This window comes from Ricinus communis, chromosome 3 (genome assembly GCF_019578655.1).
Source record: "Ricinus communis isolate WT05 ecotype wild-type chromosome 3, ASM1957865v1, whole genome shotgun sequence".
NCBI lineage: Eukaryota > Viridiplantae > Streptophyta > Magnoliopsida > Malpighiales > Euphorbiaceae > Ricinus > Ricinus communis.
This window is the reverse complement of record NC_063258.1, coordinates 3500459-3527986: the sequence shown is the minus strand read 5'-3', so window position 1 is coordinate 3527986 and position 27528 is coordinate 3500459. Positions and strand designations below refer to the sequence as shown.

Genomic DNA, 27528 nt, shown 5'->3' with positions numbered 1-27528 from the left:
ATAGAGCTATTCATCGATTATTTTCTCTTTTATTTTTTCAAATTTTAGTTCCATTCTTCCATTATTTTTAATTTGTAGTTAATTTGAGTATTTTTAATTTTATAAAAATAGTAGAAAGGATAATTTTGTCATCATATTATTGGTGTAAATTTAAATAGACTCTATCACTAACTAAAATATTAATGGAATTAGTAATTGCATTTAATTATATTTTTCTTTAAAATTTAAAAGTTAAATTGAGTCAAAAATGAAAGATAAGGGTTTAATTATTCTTTTTCAATCTCTTCAGGGGCCTTTTTGTACCTTTTGCCAACACACAGTATATTTTATTTTGTAATGATAAATTTTAATAAACATAACTTATTATTAAAATAAGAAATCAAAATCAAAACCCATCCCGTTCTCCGACCACATCTACCGTCACAGTTGCAGAATTCATTCCATCACCGCCCATCGCCTTGTCTGACCAGACCAACCAAGAATTTACTTACCGAAAACGACGATTTTGAAATTGAGATTTCGGAGTGAAATCGAGATCGAGATTGTTGAGTGAAAACGACGAATCAAATTTCTCAGTTAACATTTCGGAGCTTCTTTCTGGCGTCGAGAAAAAAATGGCGCTCAACAATTAACGAGAGAAGAGAGAGAGAGGGAGAGAGAGAGAGAGAGAGAGAGAGGGAGGGATTGAAGAAATAGCATTGAAACCCTTTTAAGTGCCGATGATGAAGGTAGCAACGCTGTCCTCTCGCACTTCAGCCTTTGGCATTCTTCCAACTGATCTTTTCTTCCTCCTTTAGCATCTTTATCCACTTCCACTTCTTCTTCCTGTAATTCCTCTGCTCTAATGCTTCTTGTTGATAAATGAAATTGTGAAGATGTGAGATAAATTGTCAGTTTGGAATTATTAATTTAAAGTGTTTGCTTTGATTTTTTTGATGTTTGCTTTTGGGTATTTGAAAGATTAGATCTAGATTAATAATGAGAAAGATAAGAAAATGGAGATAGTAAATTTTGGGTATTTGATTTTTCAAAGAAATTAAGCACATGGCTGGGCTGTTGGTTACTTTGATTATGATAATTAAGTGAGGCAGTGATTCTGCTGGCGGCTGTAGGTGGCCTGAAACAACGGTTGGGATGATAGTGGTAGTGATGGGTTGCAGACGGTGGAGGTGATGGCCTTGAAGGTTTTATTTTTCATTTTTTCTTAAAATCAAAGTTGCGGGTTTTGTTGATTCTTTGCCTATGATTTTGTTACTCTTTGAATTTCTCATTGTTTATTATTAGGATAGAAATGAACTTCCCTGGCATGTTTGTCTCTTGATTTTAGCTTGAGTTTTTTTTTTTTTTCTTTTTTCTTTTTTAAAAAACCACTTGGCCTATATCATGGATCCTTTAAAAAACAAAACTCAAATCTATTACATTTAGTTTTTGACTGCCATTGCAAGCAGGTATTTTGATGTCCATATAAAAAAATATTCAAATTTATTTTATTGTTCTAATCGATTGGCCACTTTGTATTTTGAGAATGATATGTTTCACGGTTATATTGCTCTTACACAGTAAAATTCATTTCCCATTAACCTCTGATTTTAAATTAGAAGAATTATCCTTCACTTGAGTAACTGCTTAGATTGACTTTGATGGGACGTGTTTAGTGGATCTTATATTTGCATGTAATTTGTTTGTGAAGATTGTTGGCCTATTGTTGTGCCTCATTCTGATAGCAATTTATTTGTTTTTGTTGGTTATATTGGTTTTGTTAATTTAATGCGCGCTTTTGTGCCTATGATTTCATGTTCAAACTTTCATTTGCTTGATTTTCAAATTTTTTAGGAGAAAGAATAAGAAATTTTCATTATTTTTAAAATAATGAGTTTTTAGATTGTGTGCTGAGGGTGCTTTGATGTCCATCACTTAAATATTTTTATTGTTTGATTTATGACTGGTTTTTATGCTTTTATCTAATAGATTATCAGATTGGTAGTTGAAGTTTTTTTGGGTTTTAATAATTTTTTATGCTTATATTCACTTCTCAAGCATAGGAGGAGCATTTTGAAAAACTTAGTGAGTCTGATAGACTACATAAGTGTCACCTGCCAGGGATTGTTTCTGAAACATATATTGATTACTGCATACTGTAATTTCCATGAGCTAATTTTTCTTCAATGCTCATGTCATGCTATGTATTAGCTTCTCTCTCTTTTTTTTTTTTTTTTTTTTTAATGTATGCTTGCATTTTAAAAAATAATATTTATAGTTCCATGTTCATCTTTTATGTGTGCTCATGCATGTGATTTTTTTCCTTGAAGTTTGCCTCATGTGGTCAGAATTATTGCCTTTTGCTTTAGGTGTGCATATTCAGTTAAAATTATAATGATAGATTCATTTGTTTTCCTAGGCTTCATTTAATTTTAAACTCTTTTGCTTCTTATTGGTTCTCTACATATGTGAAATTTTCCGTTCATCCTCTAGTAGTTTCACTATATTACATCTGTTTTCTGCTTATGTTTTTATAAAATATTAAAGGTTGTTTTTGATTTGTGTGCTGAGGGTGCTTTGCTGTCCATCTTTAAATATTTTATTCTTTAAGTTTGGGCTATATTTTAGGCTTATTTTCCAGAGATTGTCAAGTGGTAGTTTATGTATCAATTTTTTGGGTTTTAATAAGTTCTTATGCTTAATTCACTTCTCATTGCTAGAAGGGGCACCTCAGTATTTTTTGACAGCTTAGATGGTCTGCCGATCTGCATAAGTGTCAGTTGTCGCATGTAATCATTACTGAGTATTGTAATTTCCAAGACCTGACTTTTCGCAATTCCTCATGTCATGCTATTTCTGATACCTTATTTTGCTTACTTGGCTTCTATCACAATGCATCCATGCATTTAAAGAACAATTTTTATACTTCCATGTTCATCTTTTTATGTATGCCTATGTAATGTATGCCTATGTAAGTGATGTTTTTTTCTTTTTCTATTTGACTCCTACGGTCTGAGATATTGGTATTATTTAATATTTATACACCTGCTACAACATCATTTTACTGCCAGCATTAAATGCTGGATTAACCCCTAATTGGCTCATAGAACAGCCTTTGTTTTTACCCAAATGACTTATTATGTGATCTTCACTCTATATATGCTCTACCTGGAGTAAATGCTGTGTTGTGTTCTTCTGACTGCAGGAATTAGCCCAGTCATATTTGCTAGTGGAATTTTACATGTATTTTCTCTTTTGAATGAACATTTTGAAAATTTCTTTTTAGATGATATGCTTTTACTATTCTTATGCTTTAAAACTTACACGCTAATATTGTATTTAAATTAATGGCTTATATTATTGTAATAGCATCAAACTATGAAGCACAAACTCTACATTTTGTTTCTTATTTATTTGTATTTAAATTGATGCTCTATATTATTGTAATAGCATTGGATTGTGGAGCAAAACTCTACATTTTGTTTTATATTTGTATGTTATATCTAGTCTGCTGCATTGCGCAGGTGCTTTACCTAGTTAATAAATATAACTAAATTTTTAGTAATTATAATCCCTAGCCAGCCACTAGTCCTGCTCTTATTCCTATTCTAATCCTATTTATATAATTATTATCAGTAAAATCTTGTTTTAAATCCAAATTGCAATCGGACTCAGTGTTTGGTTTTAATTTAAAGATGAAAGAGAGGAAAACAACTTGATTTATAATTATAATTGAGGCCGACAATGAATTGCAGGCAACTTAATTATTGTTGATTGGGAGAAGACAACGATGTGGTTTTCCTTTTGGAGATCCAGAGATCGATTCTCCTTGGACGAACTCAGGTTTGTTTTCTTTTATCAATTTTGCTTTTCTTGGAAAATCTGCGATTTTGAATTATGTTTTCTTAGAATTTAGGTTTTTATTCAAAACAATACAATTTTTTGTTAGCTAGTAGAATAAATTACATTAGTCATAAATAGTAAATTTAAGGAGCATCATTGCTAGTCCACTTGTTGATATAAACATTCTGCAACTTCTCGCAATGTGAACATTATTATCTCATTTAATAGGTAATAATCACAATATTATTGACTCATTTTAATGCTCAAGGCTGAACCCATCAACTTGTAATTGGGTAGGAATTGAAGCTGTTCATAAAGCCGTGCAACTACAGTCACAATGTTCTTTCTTGTGTGATTTGTGCTAGGCTATAGCTTTGGTCCTGAAAGATGCATTGGGTTTGCGGTGTAGGCAAGGACATAAATTTAGAAATCATCTTGTGTGATTGGTAACAAGTTGTGTCTTTTTGCAAGCAATGTCATACACTTCACAATTAATGTATGCTATGAGACCTAGGATCTTAGATTAAAATCCTATATTAACATTGAATATTGTAATCCTTTTAGTTCTTAAGCTTACCCACCCTTGAGAATCCTTAAAACCTAGTGCACATTGTTCATCTTTTATTTGCTTGTCTGAAGCTAGAAAATCCTATAAACACTCTTTTGAAGAACTATTCTCGTGTGTGTAGATTTATTTATTGGTTTATTTTTAAGTTTAGCCAACCTTTGTTTGCTATCAGATCTAAATGGCCTTGTTTTAGGATCAAATTCCAAATTTATTGGAGTCTAACTCCGTCTATACTGAGACTAGGATTACTGGTAATGACATCTCCATATCATAGTGATGTAGGATGGCTTGCAGGGAAAGCGTAGGTTTGGAATTTTAGGCAGCAAAAGGATAGGATTAGGAAGCTAAGATCTGCAATTATTCTGCAGGTTGTTGCATCTGGTTGTGGAGAGTGATAAAGGAAAGATTACAAAAATTCCAAGCGTCATACATTAGCTTGTTTGGTATTGAGATAGCAAATAGTATTTTCTAAGAGCATCATTTTAGATGTTATCGAAAAATGTCTGAAATTGCTGTTAAAGATTTTAAAGTTTTTTACCAAAGCATGCAAATTTTCTGGAAACATCTTGTAATGGCCTATGTTTAGCATATTCAAGAAGGCACTTTTCTTAACATCATCTCTGGTAGACCTCTTGAAGTCCTTAGGCAGCAAGCTGAAAATTAAACTAGTTGTGCTTCAGTAGTTGATATTTGATACACTTACTGATCCTAATCCTAATCCTCTAATTACTGACTCAACAACTAGAGGAGGGATTGGGCCTGTCCACACGGCCCAAAAGTCACCCCTAGATGCCAGTAGTAATTCACCTAGGCTTTTATAAGCACATAAAAAACTATGATCATTTTTCAATGTGGGATATGGTGTTACAAGCTCCCTCAATCAAGGCCTTGACGTCCTCGTCAAGATCTGACCATAGTCCAATAGTCCAAAATCTTAGCGCACCAAGCGGAGTCACAAATTCTAGTGGTGGCTTGTACAAATTCTAGAGGTGGCTCTTGCGGATATGCCATGGTGTAGCACTTAGTTTTGTACAACACTTAGTTCCATACTCGGCCAACAAGTTGCTCTGATACCGTTTATAAAGCTCGAACTTGCATGAATTATTGACCCAACAATTAGAGTTAGCATTGGGCCTATCCATGTGGCCAAAAGTCAATTCCTAGGTGTTAGCGGTAATTCACTTGTATGTTATTAGCACATCAAATCCATAATTTTTTTTTTAATGTAGGATAGGGTGTTATGGTAATGTTTATGACCCTTAAGATATATGGAATGTTGGTTTGGGAAACCTAGAAATTGCAAAAGCAACCCTCTTAAGGTATCGTACCAGCAACTAATTTTAAAAATAGACATCCTTGCAAGACAAAGATACTTGATAATGTCCCAAATAAGCCCCAAATAACGTTTTGGACTGTAACTTTCAAGTATTTTTATTTATATATGATTTTCTCAAGTTCCTTGGTATATGTATCCTTATTAATGATGAGTTTTCTTTTGCATTAAATTTTTTGACTTCCTCTATGCAGATATTTGACTGATCAGCTCCAGAAAGTTCAAATTGTAAATGAGGTTAATAAGGTGGGTGACATCTTTTTTCCCATTGCCCCCTCCCCATCCTCCCCCTTTCTCCTTTTGTCTAATACTTTTGAAATATCTTCTATTTCAAAGGATTTTGTCATTGAGGCACTAAGATCGATAGCAGAGTTGATAACTTATGGTGATCAGCATGACTCAAACTTCTTTGAGTGAGACCTCTTAATACTTGATATATGGTTTTCATATTTGAGGTTCAAGGTTGAATAGTTTATGACTTCTTGATTTCTCTAGATATTTTATGGAGAAGCAAGTCATGGGGGAGTTTGTACGAATACTAAAGATTAGCAGAGCGGTGACTGTTTCACTTCAATTACTGCAGACAATGAGCATTATGATTCAGAATCTTAAATCTGAACATGCAATATGTAAGTTGGTTTCTGGACCAAACTTCCTTGAGTAAGCCAGTTTGCATTTTTTATTTCTGTTCCCAAGCAAACTTATAGGCTCAAAGAAAGTTTGGAAAATCTTGCAGATTACATGTTTAGCAATGAACACATTAACTTCTTAATTACTTACTCATTTGACTTTCGCAATGAGGAGCTGTTGTCTTACTACATTTCATTCTTAAGGTATGTTTTCTATGATGTAAGTTCTTCTGATAAGCAATCAATCATTTCCATATACATCTATGTTTTGATGCTTGATCACTGATGGCAATTTTGTGAACTTTCAATGGCATGTTTTCTGGTTCATGAAGAGCAATAAGTGGAAAGTTGAACAAGAATACTATTTCTCTACTTGTTAAGACTCAAAATGTAAGTTTGTCTTTTATGTACTGTCTCTGTTACTCCATGAAAATTAAATCAATTGTTCTGTTTCTTCTCTTTTTTATTTTTTTGTGTATGAATCTAGCTAGTTTTTTATTTTATCTTGCCTATGATTTTCTTAATGGACCTTGAAATTATTCTAAAGAATTTTATAATTTTTCTATACATGCTGCTGAAGGAAGACTTGTTATGCAGCCATCTTATAGCGTTCTTTCTAAGTATTTTTGTTTTTCATTCCTGTTGTTGATTCAATTTGACCAAATAACAGATTAGCAAGTTGCTTGTATGATACTAATTTTATTTAGGTTTTAGTTGTTGTCTGACAATCGCTGTTATGGGTATTCTAACCAGTGCATTGATTGATGCCTAGATTTTTCTTTGTCCATCCTAATCATGTTTCATCAACTTTGCAGTTCCGTTGAAATGCATATACTTTAGGAACTTGTTATGAAATTTCTTCTTGTTTCACATTGCTACAAATTCTTTACTTTGCTGTGCATGTAGGAAGAAGTAGTTTCTTTTCCACTTTATGTTGAGGCAATACGGTTTGCTTTCCATGAAGAGAGTATGGTTCGGACTGCAGTACGTGCTTTGACATTAAATGTTTATCATGGTGAGTTACTTTCTACTCCTGTTTATTTGTCTCTTAATGCAGTAAGTTTTAATTTCTACTGTCCTTGTTTTCAGTCGGAGATGAATCTGTGAATAGATTTGTTGCCAAAGCTCCTCATTCTGATTATTTTTCAAACTTGGTGACATTTTTTCGGAAGCAATGCATTGATCTAAACGGATTGGTCTCTGAAGCTCTAAAGTAAGAGTTGGGATTGTTAAACTTATTATAAAAATGAGTTGAAAGTGTTTCAAAATAACTCCAAAATGTTATCATTTGATTTCTGAGACAGAAATCCAGACACAGATGCAACAACAGCGATTCTTGCCGCAGTGGATGAAATTGAGGACAAGCTCTACTATTTCAGTGACGTTATTTCTGCTGGGATTCCTGATGTTGGAAGGTTAATAACAGATGACATGTTGCAAGTTTTGATACTTCCATTGCTTCTTCCATCTTTGCGCTTGGACACTGTTAATGTAATGATCTTAATCCTTTTGCATGCTTTCATTCATTCATTAATTTTTTCCTGCCCTACATGGCTTTCATTACCAGTCTTTTCATGCACCTTTTGATTATATATTATGCTTTGTTCTTACTTAACTTCTGTAGCTTGTATATCCAGGAAAAACAGATTGATGCTATCACTTCTCTTTATCTACTTTGTTCCATCTTACGCATAGTTAAAATGAAGGATTTGGCAAATACGATTGCAACTGCTCTCTTCTGTCCACCAGAGCTCTTCATTCCAAAAACCGAAGCTAAGCTTAATGGTCATGTGTCTGATCACAGTAACATGAATGACACCCTAAAGTTGGAAAGTGATAGTACGGGTAAGGTTGATGGTTGTCTGAAAGTGACTTTGCCAAACTCGACTAGTTCTTCACACGTTAATCCTGAAGATGCTGTCATGCAAAATGATTGTAGTAGTTCACACAGGAGCTTGAGGTAAATTTCATCACATATTTCTCATCACATTCATGGTGTTTTCTGTCTGTAGTTGCTAAGTTTTGTGTTGTAGTTATTTTCTTTCCTTATGGCATTGTGTCGCAAGCCCACCCAAAGCTACGTTTTACTGAATGAGTAGCATTATTCTTCTTTCCTTTGTTGCTAAGTTTTGTGCTATAGTGTTTCCCCCCTCCCCCCCAGAAGTCCTGCTGACTTTTGGCAACAGATTTGTCCTTCAGGCTGGAATTTATTCTTGGCCTTGTCAGTTGTTCTGGTTGGATGGCCACGGCATTTCTAATCTGAGAGACCTGCATCCTAATGTTTACTGCTGATTGGCTTTGCTAGAGCCTCTATGAACTGTTCTGCCTTAAACACATTTATGATGATAATGAGATAAAACCTATATTGTCATGGTTAATGCCCTTAAAATAGCAATGGGAATGAGAAACAAATTCCTTTATAGAAAAGGCTTCCCTGAATTTTGAGTTTGGAGAAATAGGTACTCTTTTTGGATAATTGAGAAGTTATTTCTAATCAAAGAAGTTGTGAGACGGTATGGCTGAAGTTTAAACTAAAATTGGGTTATTTAGCAAACTGCTAAATTGCTTTAAGAGATTATAACAATGTTACTTCGGTGGTTATTGATAATCACAATGCCCAGTTTCTGGAAGTCGTACTTCCGGAATAGCTATTTATGATACTATGCAATTTGTGCGATCAGATGTACAAACATTATGCGTGGGATTAGCTGCTTCAATGGCATCTTTTATCCTAGTTGGAGGAAAAATTACCAAACGTTTAGCATTCCCTCATGCTTGGCGCCAATGGGTTTTTATTTGAAAGAAAAAAGAAAACTATGCCTTCGCCATATGAAATGTTGAAATATGAATATTAAGTAATACTAGCATGGCAGTTCGAATGCCCAATTGCAAACCTAATGGAGCTCAAATCTCTCTCTCTAGCTGATTACAAAGTTAGTGGCAATTGAGTGACAGCTAGGTTGTGTAGAGAATTTCATAATGAACAGAAAAAGTTATAATTGTATTATATTTCTGTTAGGGAAACAAGCCGTAATATGTACAAATGTATCTAGATCTTTACAAGGAATCAACTCCTAAATAATAGGAAGAATAAACTAGCCTAGGAAATAAATAAAACAGAATAGAAAAAAATATACAAAATAATAATATAATTTCCTAGCTATTAAAGAAGGAAAGATATCATTTAGATTCTGAGAATATTTAACAGTCCCCCTCAAGTTGGTGAATAAATGTCCCTGCATTCCAACTTGCTAGTTAATTCTCGGAATTTCCAAGTAGACAAACCCTTAGTCAACATATCTGCAATTTGTTCTTCTGATCGAATGTAGGGGATACTATAAGACCAGCTTTAAGCTTTTCCTTTATAAAGTGTTTGTCTATTTCCACATGCTTGCTTCTATCATGCTGAACCGGGTTATGTGCCATGTTGATTGTAGATTGATTATCACAGCACAACTTCCTAGTTCCATCCCTTTTAATCTATAGTAGTTCACATATTCCAAGTGCCATGGCCGTAAATTCAGCTTTGGCACTTGATCTTGACACCACATCTTGTTTTTTACTTCTCTAAGTCACAAGATTATTTCCAAGGAATGTGCAATAACCTGTAGTTGATCTTCTATTAGTCAATGACCCTCCGTAATCTGCATCTGTATAGGCTTTGACCATTAGCTCATTATTTTTCTGAAACAGAATTCCATTTCCAGGTGTAGACTTCAAGTAGTGAATAATTCCTTGAACAGCTTGCATATGCTCTTCCCCTTAATCATGCATAAATTTACTGACTACACTAACTGCATAGGTGATATCAGGACTTGTATGAGACAAATAAATTAATCTTTCCATTAACCTTTGGTATCTACCTTTCTCAACTGAGTCCTCCTCTTTCTTTCAAGTGGTGGTCTCACTCAATAGGTGTATCAATTGGTTTTATTTCCAAGACAACCGGTTCCTTTAAGTAAATCTAGAACATATTTTCTTTGGGAAAGAAATATCCATTCTTTTGAGTAAGCTACCTCGATACCCAAGAGATACTTTAATCTTCCAAGATCTTTGATTTCAAATTCTTGAGCCAACTCTTCTTTTAGCTTTGCTCTGTCAACCAAGTTATATCTAGTGACAATTATGTCATCCACACATACAAAGAGAGCCATACTTATCCTTGGGCTGATTGCTTGATAAAAAGAGTATGGTCTCCTCTACTTTGTCCATAATTCATTCTTTGCATAGCCTTTGTAAACCTTTTAAACCAAGCACGTGGTGATTATTTTAGGCCATAGAGAGCCTTTTAAGACGACAAACCTTGTTTTCAATGCGACTCCATAAATACCTCTTCCAATTTTCCATGCAGAAATGCACTTTTAACATCAAATCAGGAGACTAACTAAAATGTGCTGCCAATGCTGATAGAGTTTTGACTGTGTTCATCTTGGCCACAGGTGCAAAAGTCTCCAAGTTGTTTATCCCATATTTTTTAGTATACCTTTTGACAACTAATCTTGCCTTGTACCTCTCAAGTGACCCATCAGCCCTATATTTCAAAGTAAACACCCACTTGCAACCAACCAGCTTTACTCCTTTTAGTTTATCAACAATGTCCCATGTTTTATTTTTGTCCAAGGCACTCATTTCCTCTTTCATGGCTTGAGTCCAATTCTTGTCATTCAATGCATCTTGTACAGTTCTCGGAATTTCTATTGAGTTGATAGATATGAGAAAGGCTTTGTGTCTAGGTGAAGGTTTGTGATAAGAGAAAGTGAGAAATAGGATGTTATGTACAACTCCTAGTTCCTTTTCTATGAGCTATAGGCAAGTCCAAGTCATCACAAGTATTAGAAGAAAAAATAGGAAAATTACCTCGGTCGTCGGAACTGGTTCTCATGATTGGGTTTGCTTTGCGGTTGATTCAACCTTTTCCTTCCTTGAGTAAGTTAAAGGCGGTTCCTTCCATTTTTTTGTGTTTAGCTCAATTGGTCTTCTTTGTTCTTTAATGGCAACAATCAGTTCTATAGAGGGTTAGGATTCAGTATTTGAAGAAATTGATGTTATGGATGCTAATGGTGGATCAGTGCTTGTTTGACTTGATGGAAAAAAGAGCTAGACATGGATGGTGACTCAAGAAGAAGAATAGAGTTGAAAGACCCTAAGCGATCTCTACCATCGACATTCTCACTCTCCACCTGATGATGAGAGTTAGGTACTGAAAAATAAGGAATTGATTCACAAAATGTAACATGCATGGAGATAGGATTTCTTAGAAGGTGGATGATAACATTTGCAGCAAAGGCAACACGTCCAAATACTTTTGGAGTAGGAAATCCATGAGACAGAAATTGAGGAAAAAATTTAGAGAGAATATGGATGGGACTCTTATTGTGAAGAGAACGAGAAGGAACCTTACTGATAAGAAATGTAGCAGTAAGCACTACTTCAGCCCAAAAACATCTAGGTACATTCATTTGAAAAAGAAGAGATCGAGTGACATTGAGAAGATGTCGATTTTTACACTCGGCAATTCCATTTTGTTGTGGGGTATGGACACATGAAGACTCGTGAAACTATTGCTTTGTCAAAAAAAGAGTTAAAAGAGTTTCATTAAAATTTGCTTTGGCATGATCAGATCTTATTCTTTTGAATGAAACACTAAACGGAGTGTGAAGTAATTGATGAAACGAAGGAATAGTGGAACAAACTTCAGATTTGTCTTTCATAAGATAAAGCCAAGTAACTTTAGTATAATCATCTATGAAAGAGATGAGCCAACAAGCCCCATTAGCATTTGGAATGTTGGAAGGGCCCCAAACTTCAGTATGGATCAAAGAAAATGGTTGAAAATAACTTTTGTTAACAACTGGAAATGGCACTGGATGGTGCTTAGCAAGTTCACAAACTTCACAATGGAAATACTAACTTCAACGTTTCGAAACAAAGATGGAAACATATTTTTGAGTAAAGAAAAAGGGGGAGGGGGGTAGAAGAACAATTAAAAACCTGCTGACATTCTTTTTGTTTAGGGATTTAGTAATTTGATGGATAGAGATAAGGCTGGATGTGGGATTAGGTACATGAAGAGCATTTTTTAAAGATACAAAAGATGGCAAAGTGATATTTTATCCTCACTAGCAACTAGCAAGTGTTTTTCGTCAGCAACAGAAATTGATTTCTGATTAAGACAAGGTTTATACGTATAAAGAAATACTAGAGCTAGAGGTCTGGTGATCAGTTGCACCTGAATCAACTATCCAAGAGTCTGAGATACCTGTATTATTTTCATTAAAACAAGCAGTGATCATACCTTTACTTGATTGAGCCAATGAGCACGAGCTGGACGATAAGGTCTCCAAGAAACTCTTTAGTTTTTTAGTCTCCTCATCATTGAATCCTTTGAATAATCCTTTGTCTTCATTAGAGGATTCTTGTGGATTTGCCTCTTGTTTTATCAAATTTGATTGATCTCTTTGATTTTTAATTCTGCTCCATACTTGTTCTTTTCCATGCAACTTGAAGCAGGTATCTCTTATGTGGAGCAGTTTTTTACAATGAGTGTACTAGAGATCATCATGAGAGGATCCTTTGGTTGGTTCCCCCTTAATTCTCAATCCTCTGTCTGCCATGTCCATCATTGCCTCTAACTACTGCTATAGCAGAACCAACAGCTGAGGAATGAGCATCTAGCGTCACCAATCACTGGTTCTCTTCCCCTCGAACAGTGGAAAAAGTTTCATTTAGCGTAGCAATTTGTCCTTACCAAGAATTTGGATCCTAACCTGATCAAATTCAGCATTTAGGCCCACCAAAAAATCAGACACTCGGTTCCTTTCTCTATCTTGGAGTAGTATTTGGGTATCGTCAGCCGAACTCAGTTTCAAATTCTGATACAAATCCATCTCCTGCCACAGACTAGTTATCACATTTTAATATTCTGTAATTGAAAGATTACCTTGTTTGGTATTAACAATCTTAGTCCAGATCTCATACATCATTGAAGCATCTTGATCCTTGGAATAGGTACCGTGCACAGTCTCCCACACTTAGCAGATTGAAGAAACATAAAATTGCAGTGTCTTCCATATCCCATGCTTTGAATTTGGGATCTTCAGTGCTTGGTCCTTCTCCAACAATGTGATTGAGTTTATCCTTCCCTTTGAGAGCAAGTTTCACAATTCTGGCCCATTGCAAGTAATTCTTGCCATCTAAACGAAACCTTAAATTCTGACGTCTTTAGAAGAGGGGTTGTTTGCTGATTCAAGCAACGTAGTTTGCGGGGCAGCATGAGTTGATTTTGTTTCAGAGATGTCAGACATCTTTGAGCAATAGTGGGGATGAAGGCCAAAAAACTAGCAACACAATAAGACAAGGGCGATAAAGGCCAAGATGTGTCTGCATAAAGAAACCCTAGGTGGGCTTTGATACCATAAACAGAAAAAGTTCTAATTGTATTATATTTCTGTAAGGGAGAAAAACCCTAATATATACAAGTGTATCTAGATCCTTACAAGGAATCAACTTCTAAGTAATAGGAAGAATAAACTAGCCAAGGAAAAAAAAATAGAATAGTAAAAGTTATACAAAATAATATCATATTTTCCTAGCTATTAAAGAAGGAAAGATATCTTTTAAATTTTGAGTATATCTAATACATAATAAGTACACAGTAGTTACTTGGCTAATCCATTGTATATGTGAATAACTTGCAGAATGTTTACTTTTCTTATGGTAAAAGAAGACAACATTAGGTTTTCTGTGGGGAATACCTAGAGGGAGGCATGAAATGAAGTTCACGGGAAATTGATGTTTTTATTTAGACTTGGGAAAAGGCATTGGGTACATATTCATGTATTAGGCATGTAGAAAATTGTGCACTTTTTCCTACATTTGAAGGATCATACCCAAGTACCTGTTCCTGTTTTAGGTATCCATTATTTGACATGGATGTGTTGAGATGAAAAGTTGGAGCAACATAACTTGTAGTGATTGAAAAAGAAAGTAATGTTATGTGATAATAAAATTTTAAATGAAATGGGTTATTGAATTAAGACAATATCCTTGCCTAATAATTTCCTACCATTTTATTTTTCACACAATTTTTTTATAAAAAGAAGCAATGATTGAAATGGGGCCATTCATTAAGTTTGCTTCACTATAATGAACAAGTTTCACATTCGTATATATGAAAACAGTAGCTGTGGTTCCATAAAGTAGCACATTTAATAAGAAGCTTATAAAATCTTGAAGGGAATTATGTCATAACAATAAGATCTGTGCACCATTTTTTCTTCTTGCTGTGAGTTAGATGGTACAAACAAGTCTTTCATGTGAGGCTTGACTTCTTGTTCCACAGTTAACAAGCCTCAAGAGGAGCACCGAAAGGCCATTGAAGTGTTTCATCACTGGCATTGCCATGGAATTACTATCACTTGGGAGAATTGCCTCTTTGTTATAATCCTCTATTCTTTTCTCTCAGCCTTTCCTGCATTTTCTTGTTTTGTGCAAAATATATTCTTTGGAATATTGCTATATTCAACATCAATAAAAAGTCAATGAAAATGTTGTGTTTTCACTCTACTGATCGAGGCTTTATGCCTTTTTTTTTTTTAATTATTTTCCTTCCACTAAACAAGTAATACTGATCCATAACCAGAGGTTGTTATTTGTAGTGTTTTATCTCACTCTACTGCTTCGTGTGTTCTCGTGTCTTTATCCATATGACTTGCATTTTTTTATGTGCTAACTTTAAGATATTTTGTCATACTATTTATTGGGAGCATATAATCATTTTTTTCATGTCTGCCATTTGTAATTCTTATGATGGTGCTTGTGATATTTATAGGGATGCCTTGCTTTCTTACATAACCAATGGTGATGACCTACAAGTTATGGGCTCTTTAAGTGTGCTAGCAACACTGTTGCAAACAAAAGGTTTTAATACTGGGGTTATTCAATTCAGTTATGTTCATATTGATTCTGTATTATCATCTCATTAAATATTCTCTTTTGTAGAATTAGACGAAACAATGCTAGATGCTCTTGGCATTCTGCCTCAGCGTAAGCAACATAAGAAACTATTACTGGTAAGTTGTAGAAATTCATCTCATGAATTTTGACATTAGTATTTCCGAGCATATATTGCTGTCGTCGCTCTGAGTGCTGATAAATATCTCATATTGTTGCTACCAAGAATCTGAATATTAAATGGTACTTTTTAACAATCATAAATTTTAATCACAAGCCTTTGAAGTATTGGTAATATGTTCATATTTGGTATATATTCAATGTGTCAATATGTCGGACTCCCAAATACTTTTGAAAATCTAATATGGATGTTCGGTAATTAAAATTGTCTCACCAATAATGATTTCTCAATTTTGAGAAAATCATTAACTTTTCAATTTGGTAAGAAAGACTATATTTTGAAGATATGTGTTTTTTGGGCATCCAACTCTGTTATTTAACATCAATTTTGGAATGGGTCGTAATCATGGCTAGAGATGGAAAATTGGTGGATAGAATCATGTTTGGATAAGATCGTTCTGAGTTTTGAATTATTTTGGGTCTGATAATTTCAGATTCTGGGGTTTGGGTCATTTTGGGTATTGCTCATTTCGAGCTTGGATTCATGTTTGGTCGAGTACAGATCTTCTAGGAGCATGTCTTTTTTGGGTTCGGATTATCACCGGCTTGGGTCAAGTCGGGTTAGGATAACCTCTAGCCCGAGTTACCTCAAATTTTGAGTTGGTTTTGAATTAACTTATTGAGTTTTGGTTAGGTTTTTAAGTTAACTTATTTTGTTTTGCTTTTTTATCTCATAAATTTATATAGTAACACCTACAAATTTAACAATCTTGCGATCATAGAGATCTAGTAACTAAACGAATTATTAGAGCATCTCCAATGGTGCTCTTTAGTTAAAGAGTATCTTGAGGAATATGAAAATATAAAGAGTAAAACATTTTATTTGAGTTCAATAGACCCTTTATATTTTATTCTTTATTTTGCTTTTGTTTCCATAAGCATTAATAGTTTGATTTTTTTTTATTTTCTTTTTAATTTTTATCAATAGGAAACAAGAATTAAATATCAATTAATCATGTCATAGAAATTCGTAATGCATTTATTAAATATAAAGTAGAGAGTGAACTTTAGTTCTCCATATATAAAGAGCCAAATCAACTTTTTATTTTATATTTAAAGAATAAAGAGTGCATTGAAATGTCATTTTATGATATCATTTTTTAAAGTAAAGAGTTTGACATATATAAAGAGTGTATTGAAGATGCTTGCAGTCAATTAATTTGTTGATTAATGAATAATTAATTAATTAATTAATTAACAGTTAATTAATTAACAAATTATTTATCAACTTAACATATAATAAAGTTTTTAATATAATTAATTATCAATGTTAATTCTATATATTGATAATTAATATGTTTATGAACATTTAATCAAATTAACTCATTATACTTACTACGCAACGCCTACTTTATTATAACTTTTTTTTTTCCCTAAAATTCTTGAAACCAATAAAACTAAATTATAATATAACAAATGCAAAGAATCTATTTCCAAACTTAAATTTTTTTATTTGACTTTTTGTTAATGGTTTCTTGTTTATGTGATATGTTTTTATATTCAAACTAATTATATATTTAATACTTCAAAAATCCATAAAGCAACATTTTAAAAGATTAGCGACTTGGAGATGAAAATTTAAAAAAAATCATAAATTAAAATAAAATTAACTTAGAAATTAGTAGTAAAAGATTATTATATATATGTTTTTGGTCATTTTGGGTTCGGGGCTTTAATCTTTTATTAAAATTTAGGTTTGGCAGGTTGGGTTTCAGGCGAGTTAGATTGGGTTTCCAAGTTTGGGTCAGAGACTGTCATCTCTAGTGATGGCTTGTGACAATTTTTCACATTGTTGTGTTGGCATGCTTGTGTTTATTAACCCTTATCAATTGATCAAATATTGAAATCTCTTTTATCTATTTTCTGTACCAAATTGTGATTGATAATATCTCTTTCTCTGAAAGAACATTCTGAAAATATCTAATATGTTAATTGCCCATGGAATCATGTATTGCTTCTTTTGCAGCAAGCATTGGTTGGTGAGGGTTCGGGTGAAGATCAACTTTTTGCTTCAGAACTTGGCTCTAGTAGATACGCTTTCAGTAGTGAGCTTGACAGCTATCTACAAAAATTGAAGGCAATATAGCATTTCCTCATTTTCCTTTTTTTTTTTTTTTTTTTTTTTTGTTTTCAGTGTTACGTGTAACTAGCTCTAGCAATTTGCAATTTGAATTTCATGATTGGTATTTATGCATCATTAAAGAATGTTAAAATTAGTGGTCTGACATCCAAAAAGTTATGAACTAAGGATCAAACAATTTTAGTCATTTTATATGATCTAGTTATCATTATGCTACAAACTCTTAGACTTGGATGATTTTGATAGCATTGGATTATTTCACGTTACATCTTTAACTGAAACTGAGTAATTACACTTTTAGATATATGTACGTTGGTTGTCTCTATCTTTCATTTAGTTTGCTATTTTTTAAAATTTCAAGATATGCAACTTTAAACAATGTATTTCATTGTGGACAATTTGCATATTTTACATCAAATACACAATAGTATGGAGTTTATTACATTATGGACAATCAAATTTTGTCCCTACTATACAGTTTTAAGGATCCTCTGTCAAGTCCCCAACATCCCATATTTCTAGTCAAGTATGTGGTCTGTTCCCATTGTCGTTCTATGTATAAGGGTGAGGATAATCTAGGTAACTTTGCTCTAAATATTGCCCCTTTTTCTATATTCCAACAATCATAACAATGCTTGTACTCCTGTAGGTTGATTACTCCAGCATTTTGCTTTTTAGTATGTTTTAACCTTTTCAGGCTCGAGGCTCTTATAGTTTGGTGTTCAATATGAATAAATATATGTCACTCTGGACGGATTTTACATCTTACCAGCTAACTGATTTCAACATCGTCCATTTTCACAAATTAGGAGCATTTTATTAAAACTACAATCTCCTTTTAGTCGTTTGATTGTCCCATAAGAATGATGCATAGATACATCTGAACAGAAATAAGATCTTAAAATGCAGTTAAACCTAGGTCATAAAGATTTTCTTGGATCATTCACATTTTTTAAAAAGTACCACCAAAAAGTTTAAGAAGTTTCACAAAATTCATATCGTTTTAAACCTTTAATTTGTCAGAAGTTCTTCCATATGATAATATAGTTATATGTTACATTTTCTGTTTAATTGTTTTCAACAGGAGCAGTATGGAGGATTATGCTATTTTCCAGAGGTGGGAACGAGCCCTCGTGTGCATAGGTATCAGGTACGTTTTCTTTGTGGAGTCATATGGGGCATTCTTAGATTGTACATAATTTCTTATGGTCATGAAAGCATTATTTGCTTCTTTCATTTTGTTGATTAAATGGACATGCTTCAACTTTGGTTTGCTTTCCAGAATTAGGAGTTCTATTTTGTTCACTATTTCTTATTCATCTTTGATTGAAAAATTTATTCTTTAGGTGCTTGATGCGTTGGTCAGTCTTTTTTGCCGCTCAGATATATCTGCAGAGACATTGTGGGATGGTGGTTGGCTCTTGCGTCAGCTGCTCCCATATAGTGAAGCGGAGTTCAATAACCAGCATATGAAGGTAAATTATGTTATGTCTAATATTAAGTGATATCTCTTTGGTCTTTGTTTTAATAGGTAGTTGGTTTAACCTATTTCTTGAGCACTCTATTTTGGTGGCCATTTCTTTTATTTACTAATTTTGTAGACAGATTTATTGGATGGATGAGATAGATTTCCTAGAATTAGCTGATATATTATCAAGTTAGTGAAACTTAAATTACTTAATTTGCATACTAGCAATCGCTGTACTGCTCTAATATTTGAAGATCAGAAGAGTAATGATGCTTCCTTTGGGGGATGGTAGGGAAAGGTGACTTCAGTTTGATGACCCTTTGTGACAAACATTAAATATGGCCGGTTAAGATCTTTTGGAAGACACGTGATCTATTAAACATGAAGAGTTAGAATTAAATTGACGCATGCATAATTCTTTGCATTTTTTTCTTTGTTCGTTTATATCGAATCTGCAAAGAAGACTTGCAATGTGATAATGGACTCCTGTGCGAAAATGGAAAAAAAAATTGGAAATTCAAACAGTTATTTTTTTTTTTGTTTCTCTGTTAATGTTTTGTTTGGTGAGGCTTCATTTACGGTAATTATGGTGAGTGCTTGGAATATTTTAATTCTCTTTATCGATTTTTTTTTGTAACTTTCAATACTTCAATTATTCAGTAAATCTAAATTATATGTTCTTTTTTATTTTAAAAGCTTAGATGGTTTACATAGCGACAATTTCAGAACTTGTACTGCACAGATTAATTGAAAAGGGAAATATTAAATGAACTGACCATAGCTTGGTTTGATATTAAACATAAACGTTGAGATTTTGGTCACTCTTTGGCCTCTCCAAAGTACAAAGGATAACTGGTAGGATATCTACTAAAATTGCACTACCTGTATCTAAAACCTTCTACTTGAGCCTGCTCCAAACCCAGTTATTTATCCCTTGTTTACTGTCAGCCTCCCAAAAGACTACCCACATAGTACTGGAGGCCGGCCAAATCCAAGCCCATATTAGGTAAAATACTTTTCATTAATCACTTTTAATATATTTATCCTATTAATATCTTTCTTGAAAAGAAAATAAAAAGGGAAAAGAGAAAAAGACCTCAACTATTGTAACTTAAGCTTTCTGAATTTCATTTGAAGAATATAATGTATAGATGGATTTAAAAGACATTTTCCAATAAAATCTAAGACAAAATCCTGCCATCTTCTCTAGGAAACAATTGGACAGATCTATCAAAGTTTGGGATGAAAATATTTCTTCTTAGAAGTGAAAAGTCCAAGAGAAAGTAAAGCAAAAAAATGGGATAGCAGGCAAAGATGTAGATAAGGAATAAGGGTGAAAACTGTCACACTGTTAGGTCTGTAAATGGGTAGAGCCAAGTGAAATGTGGTATAGGCGAGGACTGTGTTAGTGGTTTGGTCACTTGGTCAATAATGGTAAACCTTTTTTGTGTTGGAAAGAATGTAAGAGACGTGAAGCCTTATAAAATGCTTTTTTAACAAAAAAAAAAAAAAGAAAGAAAGAAAAGAAAATGAAGGAAAATGCTGGCGCTGCCAATAATGTGTGTCCTTCAGTCTAGGGTGGTTTGGCAATCTTGGAAGGGTAAAAAGGTGAGGGTAGATGAAAGTTGATTTTCAACGACATTAAACCTACATAGCAGTCTCCTAATTGTCTACCTATTTCATTCTGTTTTACTTGTATTTTTCTTTCTTATTCACACCATTTTAAGGATTTGGTTAGTAGATTGGTCTTATCCATTAAGATTGCATCTGAATTGGGGTTAAAAAAGAGTTAATAGTTAGATGAGTTTTAGTTAAGGATGTAATAGTTACAGGTCTAACTATTAAGCCCTTAACTTTGTTTCTTAATATCTATGAAATAAGGAGTAATGATTAATGCCTTGTGGTTAGACATTTTTAAAATATATTTTAAAAAAATTAAAATGAAAAATTATTTATTAGTAAATTAAGATTGTTTAAATCAATTAATAATAAAAAGGAATATAATTTCTTTCTTTTACTTTTAACTCTGTTGAACCTAAAAGGGATGGGGTTAACAAAAATGCATTATAAGAAGATTAATCACGAATCTCTTTAACAGTTAACCTAATAAAAGAAATTTATACCAAACAGGGCTAAAAGAGGTTAAGGGTTAACCCTTAATTGTTAGCCTTATTCAACCTCCAACTGAACTACCCTAAGTTTACAACTACCTGTAAGTCATTTATGTGTCATCTTTTCAACCAAGTCGGTTCCCTCTAGTTTCCCTGAACCATAGGAAAACTCAATCAAATTTGCCCCTTTATTTTTTTTCCGGTCAAGTCAACCATAAGAGAATTTTTTAAGGCAACAAAATTGGAATCATAGCATTGCCTAAAAAGGCAAACAGAGCAAATACTAATTGTACTTCATTTAAAATTCTGGCAACTATCAAGCAAACTCCTAATTTTACACGAGTTGAACAATTGGTCAGCAACTTTAAACTGAACAGCAGAAGAAATGAAACACACAAATCTTATATCAGTTTTCGGCTGCTGAAAAACAATCTGGTTTCTCTCCCTCCAAATTGCATATACAGTAGCAGCAAAAGCAACCTCCTTACAGTACTCGAAATACTTTTACCACCACATTTCCTACTAAACTGATTGATCTCTCTAGACCACACCATAGGGCATTTAGAAATTAGGAAAGCTTACACTCAACACTAGATACTTTTAGAGAAGCTGCAATTAAATAGTACGTGTTTTATAGTTCAGCAGCACCGTTGGAAATACGAAAGCTATCATTAGCTACAAATCCTCATTTTTGCAATCTAGATTTAGTATAAAACCTTTTATCAATATCCAACCAAAGAACAAAAGTATAACTTGCAATATGCTTGGCTCCTCAAACTAACTTCCAGAAACTCACTTTGGGCATCAGCCACTTTAGGAGTACTAGAAACATTAGCATCCTGGATATTAGTGCTTGGGAAGCAATCAACAAAGATTTGCCATTAACCCAAGGATCAAACTAAAAAAAAAAGGGTTTGCTGACCATTTCCTGAAACTTAAAACAATTCTTAACTTTAGGCCTCAATTTGACTAAATGCCTCATAACCCATCTACAATCAATCCCATCTCAATTGTTAGACAGATTTAGATCATTCATTAAAGTTCATTTAAGAGAGTAGAACAACATTTAAGACCTACTCTTGCAGTTTAATATTCTTAACTCTCTTAATTAATTTGTTTTATCTTGGGCTGTTATAGAGCATTGATTGCTCATTAGAGTTGAGTGTACGCCATAAGCACTTGGGAATTGGTTTTGAGAGTTAGCCTAGGTGTATGGAAACTATTGTAAGGTTGTGTGTGAGCCTTAAATACAATTGTAAAGGATTTGGTGTGAGCCTAGAAACACTAAGTTTGGGAGTGAGCTTCGAAAACTCCTTATAAGAGAAATTTGAGTTACTGAATACCTAATTGGATATTGGGAGTAGACGTAAGGTTTGTAAATACCTGAACCACTATAAAATTTTGTGTGTAATTCTTCCTCTTCTTGGTGCATTTAGGGACAACAAAGACCCAAGTATGCTTGCACAACTATTTTCTTCCAAACAGTTATATTTCACCCTAGGGCTACCTTCACTCTCTTTCTTACAACGCTCCAAGCAATCAAGATAATCTTGCTTCCTTTTGGAGTACCTTTCCATAAGAAACTATTCGAGGGTTTTCAATTTTCTTCACCATGGGCAAGGGAAAATGAAAGCTGAACTCCAGAAGACTCACATGTTAATATAATAGAATTAATCAATGGGGCCTAGTAGCATAAGAAAGGCTAATGACAGGCCAAACAGTGATCCTAGCTAATCCCGTCAAAGTCTTGTCGCGAGCCAAATATTCCCAGCTGATCTAGTTCAATTGGTAAGCTAGGGATAGCTGGTTCTATGTCCAAAGCTAGCTCTAGGAGAATTTCTGAACCTATTTTCTATGGCTTAAGGAAGGGCAGCAAGCACTAGTAGGGAAGAGGAGGGAGAGACTTTCTTTGTTTTTTAAACTAAGTCAACATTTCCAAAGCGTGGAATCGAGTTTTCTTAGGATCCTTTAGGAAGTGAGGGATTTCCTTCTATGACGGACATGTTTTGCTTTACTTCTTGAAAGGAATGGGGGTGGATAAAGTAAGCTAGTATGAAGTAAGGGTTACGGTAAAGGCAGGAAGTGCTCTAGTAAAAGTAATCGGATCACCTCATTAGATGCCCCTTGCACCATGGAAAAAGTATTTCCAAATTACCTTTTTTCATTACTGAAAAACTAGCATTTCAGATATCCACCAAAACCCACTACTAAAAACACCTTAGAAGGAAAGTCACCATAATTTCTCTCTCCATTAACACTAACATACTAGTCTTATCATAAGCGCAATGATCCGTGAACAGATACTTCTATAGAAAGTAGCTAGTCTACTCAAAATCTGGATGACCAAAACTCCCAAGGAAGCTTGAGGAACTAAATCCAGATTGGGACGTTTTGCAATTCAGACATTTCTAGCTTCATTTTCACCTTCTTTTCCTTCAACACTAGAGGATGGTTATGAAAAGACATAGGACCATCCCCAAGGACGCTAAGTTTGCCTTCTTCAGATTCAAACTTAAGCGGAAATAAGTTACTCTCCCGGTTATGAACCTCTTTTGAACTATAGCACTTCCATATGTTAATTACAAGCTCTTGATCTCATAAAGTTTAAGTTTTAACCCTAGTCCAGATCCAATCAACCATTTTCCATTTGCTCCTCATAAACCTATTCTTCACTGAACTCGGCACCACAAACACCATAACTAACCACCAGAGGAATATATTCTAATTCACATCTGCTGCTCCACTGATAGTTATTAACAAATAAGAAGCTCCAAGATTTCTTTGGTTCCTCATCATTTTGCTGAATCACACTGGGATCAATTTCAAGATTTAGATCATCATGTGCCGCAATTACCATAGAAACCCTAGAAACTTGCTCGTCAACAATTGCATCAGCAACTTTGTCGCAATCCTCAGAATCACTCTATGGATCTAAAGAATGCTGCTTGAAATCCTTATTAACAAACGTAAGATCATTGCAAATCTCATTAACAAGCTGAGATTTCTATCAAGAAATAAGAATTGCCAATGAATGTGGTGATTCTTCTGCTTTTCTCCTATTAGGAAACAGCACAAGTTAGCAGGCTAACATGGGCTGAGGTAGAAAGAAAAAGAAACATGCTAACAAAGTACCATGATGAGTGAAAAATTATTTCTATTTTGTATATTCTGGATGAGACCTAGCTTCAGCTTATTGTTATGTTCTTTGGAATAGAGATCACTGTAATTCTTCCAAATATGGATGTGAAATTGTCAGATGAATATTATTTAGGAAGTAGGAATTTCTGGATTTGGAGAAGATATTGGATGATTTTGTTAGGTATAAGCTACGAATGGATGGATGATGAAGTTTGTTTGTCTTTTTTGATAATAAATGTGCATGATCATAATGATTTATGGCCAAGTCTATTTTTTAACTTTTGTTACATTGATGCATCTGTAATGCTTCTTATGCACATATTGCACGTTTCTCGCTTTTAAGGTTGATGCCAAAATACCAGTAACTGAAGTAAAGTATGTCTAAATACAGCCAGCAAGTGATAAAATATTCTTCATGTAGTTATATACCCAATCTTTTACATTGTATTGTCTTGTATTTTGTGGACTTTATTTTGTCTTCATATTTGATTTATTTTTCTAATGTTTGTTTGGATGAGCTAGCAGTTATAATTTTATGATGAAAACATATTCATGGCACAGGATTCATACAAGAATTGCACTAGTGCTGTTATAGAGGAGACCAGAGGTACCTGGCCTGATCTACTTCTGACAGTCCTATGTGATGAATGGAAAAAGTGCAAAAGAGGTATGTGATGAAACTATTGTAATGAATTATTTGGCTGTTATTTGAACTACATATGTTGTCCTTGTAGCAATTGAAGCTTCATCCCCTCGCAAAGAACCAAAGTACATACTCTTGCTGTTACAGAAGTCTTCTTGTGATGGTAAAGCACCTTGTATATTCAATAACTTAAAAGGCATTACAGCCTTCTTTGCATTATTCATATTAATGGAAAGTTATTCAGAGACTCCCACTGACTGTTGGTTTTGCTTACAGATTTACTTCCTTGCGAATCATCAATTATTGCTGGTGAAAGACTCTGCGAGTTGGTGAAGGTTTGTGCCTTCCTTTTCAGAATTTCTTTTTGCCCTCTAGCTAAGAAGAGTCTCATATAGATCAGATGCTTGTCAAATAATACAGCATGCTTGAACCTTGAAGAAAATGTGTGGTGGTTGAGTTGCTAGTTTAGTATCACTTTGAAGAAATAGGGATTAATTGAAAATAACACTAAAAAACACTAGACTATCCTATTTCAAAATTAGTAAACTTAATGTTTGAGGTTTCTTGACAACTATACACTGTGTAGTTAATGATCAGAAAAATATAAATTTTGCATTACACTTGGTCTCTGAAGTTTTAGTTGTACTTCTCTTATACCCCTAAAATTTTATAATTCTTAAGCATTTTAATTCCTGAATTGTTGCATGAAAGTCACTTTAACCCCTCAAATCTTAGACTTCCTGTAGATAATTTTAAGGATTAAATTTGATAATCTGGAAACAACTGGAACTACCAGAGTGTTTGTAATTTCAAACCTTACCGGATTTTTTTGTAATTAAACCACAAATAATTAGACTCCTAGTGATCTGGTATTAGTGATTTCATACATGTTATGGGTCATTTGTTTTCCTCTATATGCGTTCCTACAGGTTCTGATATATTTCGCACTTTCTGTTTTAGGTGTTTGTACTTCTTCATCAACTTCAAATTTTTTCCCTTGGTAGGCCTTTGCCTGAGCAGCCTCCAATGTCTCTTCCAATTGATGCCCCTGAGAACTCCCGGGCTAGAACTGCTGGCATGGACAATTCAGGTCCAAAACTTGGCGCTGAGTTGAAACTTGGTTAGTTCTCCGGTGTTCAATGTACTGTATGATGATGATGGTAACTTGTGTCCTATGAGCATCCACCTGCATGTATGCTGCACTTTGATGTATTATTTTAGTTTTGGTGAATAGTATTTCCACTATTTTGTCATATTACGGTCTAGCTCTTATAATACGGTTTTGTTTTGTTAGAGTATGAACTTATTTTCTAAGAGGTAATATCATGACAATTATGTGATCAGACATTTCAAATCTCTCTGGTCGCTGCCATATGCAGTTGATGCCGTGCCTTGTAGGATTGCATTTGAGAGGGGCAAAGAACGTCATTTTTGCTTCCTAGCAGTTTCTATGGGCACATCTGGGTGGATCCTCCTTGTAGAAGAATTGCCACTGAAGCATCAGTATGGAACCGTCCGTCTTATGGCTCCTTTGGCTGGTTCCAATGTATGTATATGTGTTCTCTTTATTCTCTAATATTAGACTGCATATGTGAACAAAAGTTGCAGCACTGAACTCATTTTTCTGTATCTTGTATTGTGCGCACTGGCATAAACCAGATGAAAGTGCTCGAGACTTTGATACTTATCGGTGTCAACATTTTGCTTTCAGGGCTTGGCAGAGTATTAGTAGCTTGCAACTTACAACTTGTCTGTTTCTTGTTTTCTGCCTGCAGCCTAGAGTTGATGACAAGCATTCAAGATGGCTACACTTGCGCATTCGGCCATCTTCTCTACCCTTTTCTGATCCTACTAAATCTATAACCACCAGAAAGACAAAAGCTTTGGTTGATGGGAGATGGACCTTAGCATTCAGGAATGAAGAATCTTGCAAGATTGCTTTGTCTATGATCCTCGAAGAGATTAATCTGCTAAGGAATGAGGTTGAGAGAAGATTAAAATCATTGCTCGATATTCAAGGGGCTGTAGATAGTTCACACCAATCTTTACATCATTCTGAGGCTTTATCTTCAAGTGCTACACCTTCCAATTGATTGTAAATTTTTGTATTTGGTTTTGAGTTTTCCAATGACAGTTTGCTATATGCTTTGGGTGGGAATATTTTTTATGCCTAATCACCCTTTTGTATATGATTATAAAGCCATATTAGGTATATATATATATATATATATATATATATAATCCAAGATGTAGATTAGCACCCCAGCTTAGTGCTCATTCTTTGTACTTTAGGTTCTTTTGCTGTGATTTATTAGTTTAGCGGAGGATATATTCTCCCTTATAGCTGTTCTGACAGTAGGTTTTCGCTTCTTCTTTTTCTCTTTTTCTCTTTTTTCTCCTTATGTTGTAGTCTGTGTAACATAAATGTATATTTGAGCCAATTTCATAGTAAAAGCTTTTGGAACACTGCTTTCACAAAATTTATTGCACCTTCATAACTTTGTGAGGTTAGTTTTCTCCCTCATTAACGGTTTGGATGGTTTAAAAATTATATATTACACACATAATAGAATTGTATCTTTTATCACATAGTATTGTGGGCAT

General features: G+C 34.0%; 1 protein-coding gene across 1 annotated transcript; it reads left to right on the top strand.

The window, feature by feature from the left end:
- Positions 1 to 357: 357 nt before the first annotated feature.
- On the top strand, positions 358 to 27404 carry LOC8262660 (protein TRANSPARENT TESTA 9). Its single transcript, XM_002519357.4, has 22 exons — positions 358 to 827; positions 3735 to 3822; positions 5918 to 5969; positions 6060 to 6136; positions 6219 to 6352; positions 6460 to 6556; positions 6685 to 6742; positions 7259 to 7367; positions 7442 to 7565; positions 7657 to 7843; positions 7990 to 8312; positions 15183 to 15271; positions 15353 to 15423; positions 17451 to 17561; positions 18649 to 18714; positions 18911 to 19039; positions 24843 to 24948; positions 25016 to 25087; positions 25201 to 25259; positions 25885 to 26044; positions 26304 to 26470; positions 26700 to 27404. The coding sequence occupies exons 2-22, from the start codon at positions 3770 to 3772 to the stop codon at positions 27015 to 27017; spliced, it is 2562 nt and encodes an 853-aa protein (XP_002519403.1). The 5' UTR covers positions 358 to 827; positions 3735 to 3769; the 3' UTR covers positions 27018 to 27404.
- The last annotated feature ends 124 nt before the right edge of the window (positions 27405 to 27528 follow it).

Excerpts from the sequence above, each read along its gene's own strand:
- LOC8262660 (XM_002519357.4), top strand. The coding sequence starts at position 3,770 with ATGTGGTTTTCCTTTTGGAGATCCAGAGATCGATTCTCCTTGGACGAA. Across the intron at positions 6,353-6,459 it reads TAAATCTGAACATGCAATAT|ATTACATGTTTAGCAATGAA; the intron begins GTAAGTTGGTTT and ends AAAATCTTGCAG. Across the intron at positions 26,471-26,699 it reads CTCCTTTGGCTGGTTCCAAT|CCTAGAGTTGATGACAAGCA; the intron begins GTATGTATATGT and ends TTCTGCCTGCAG.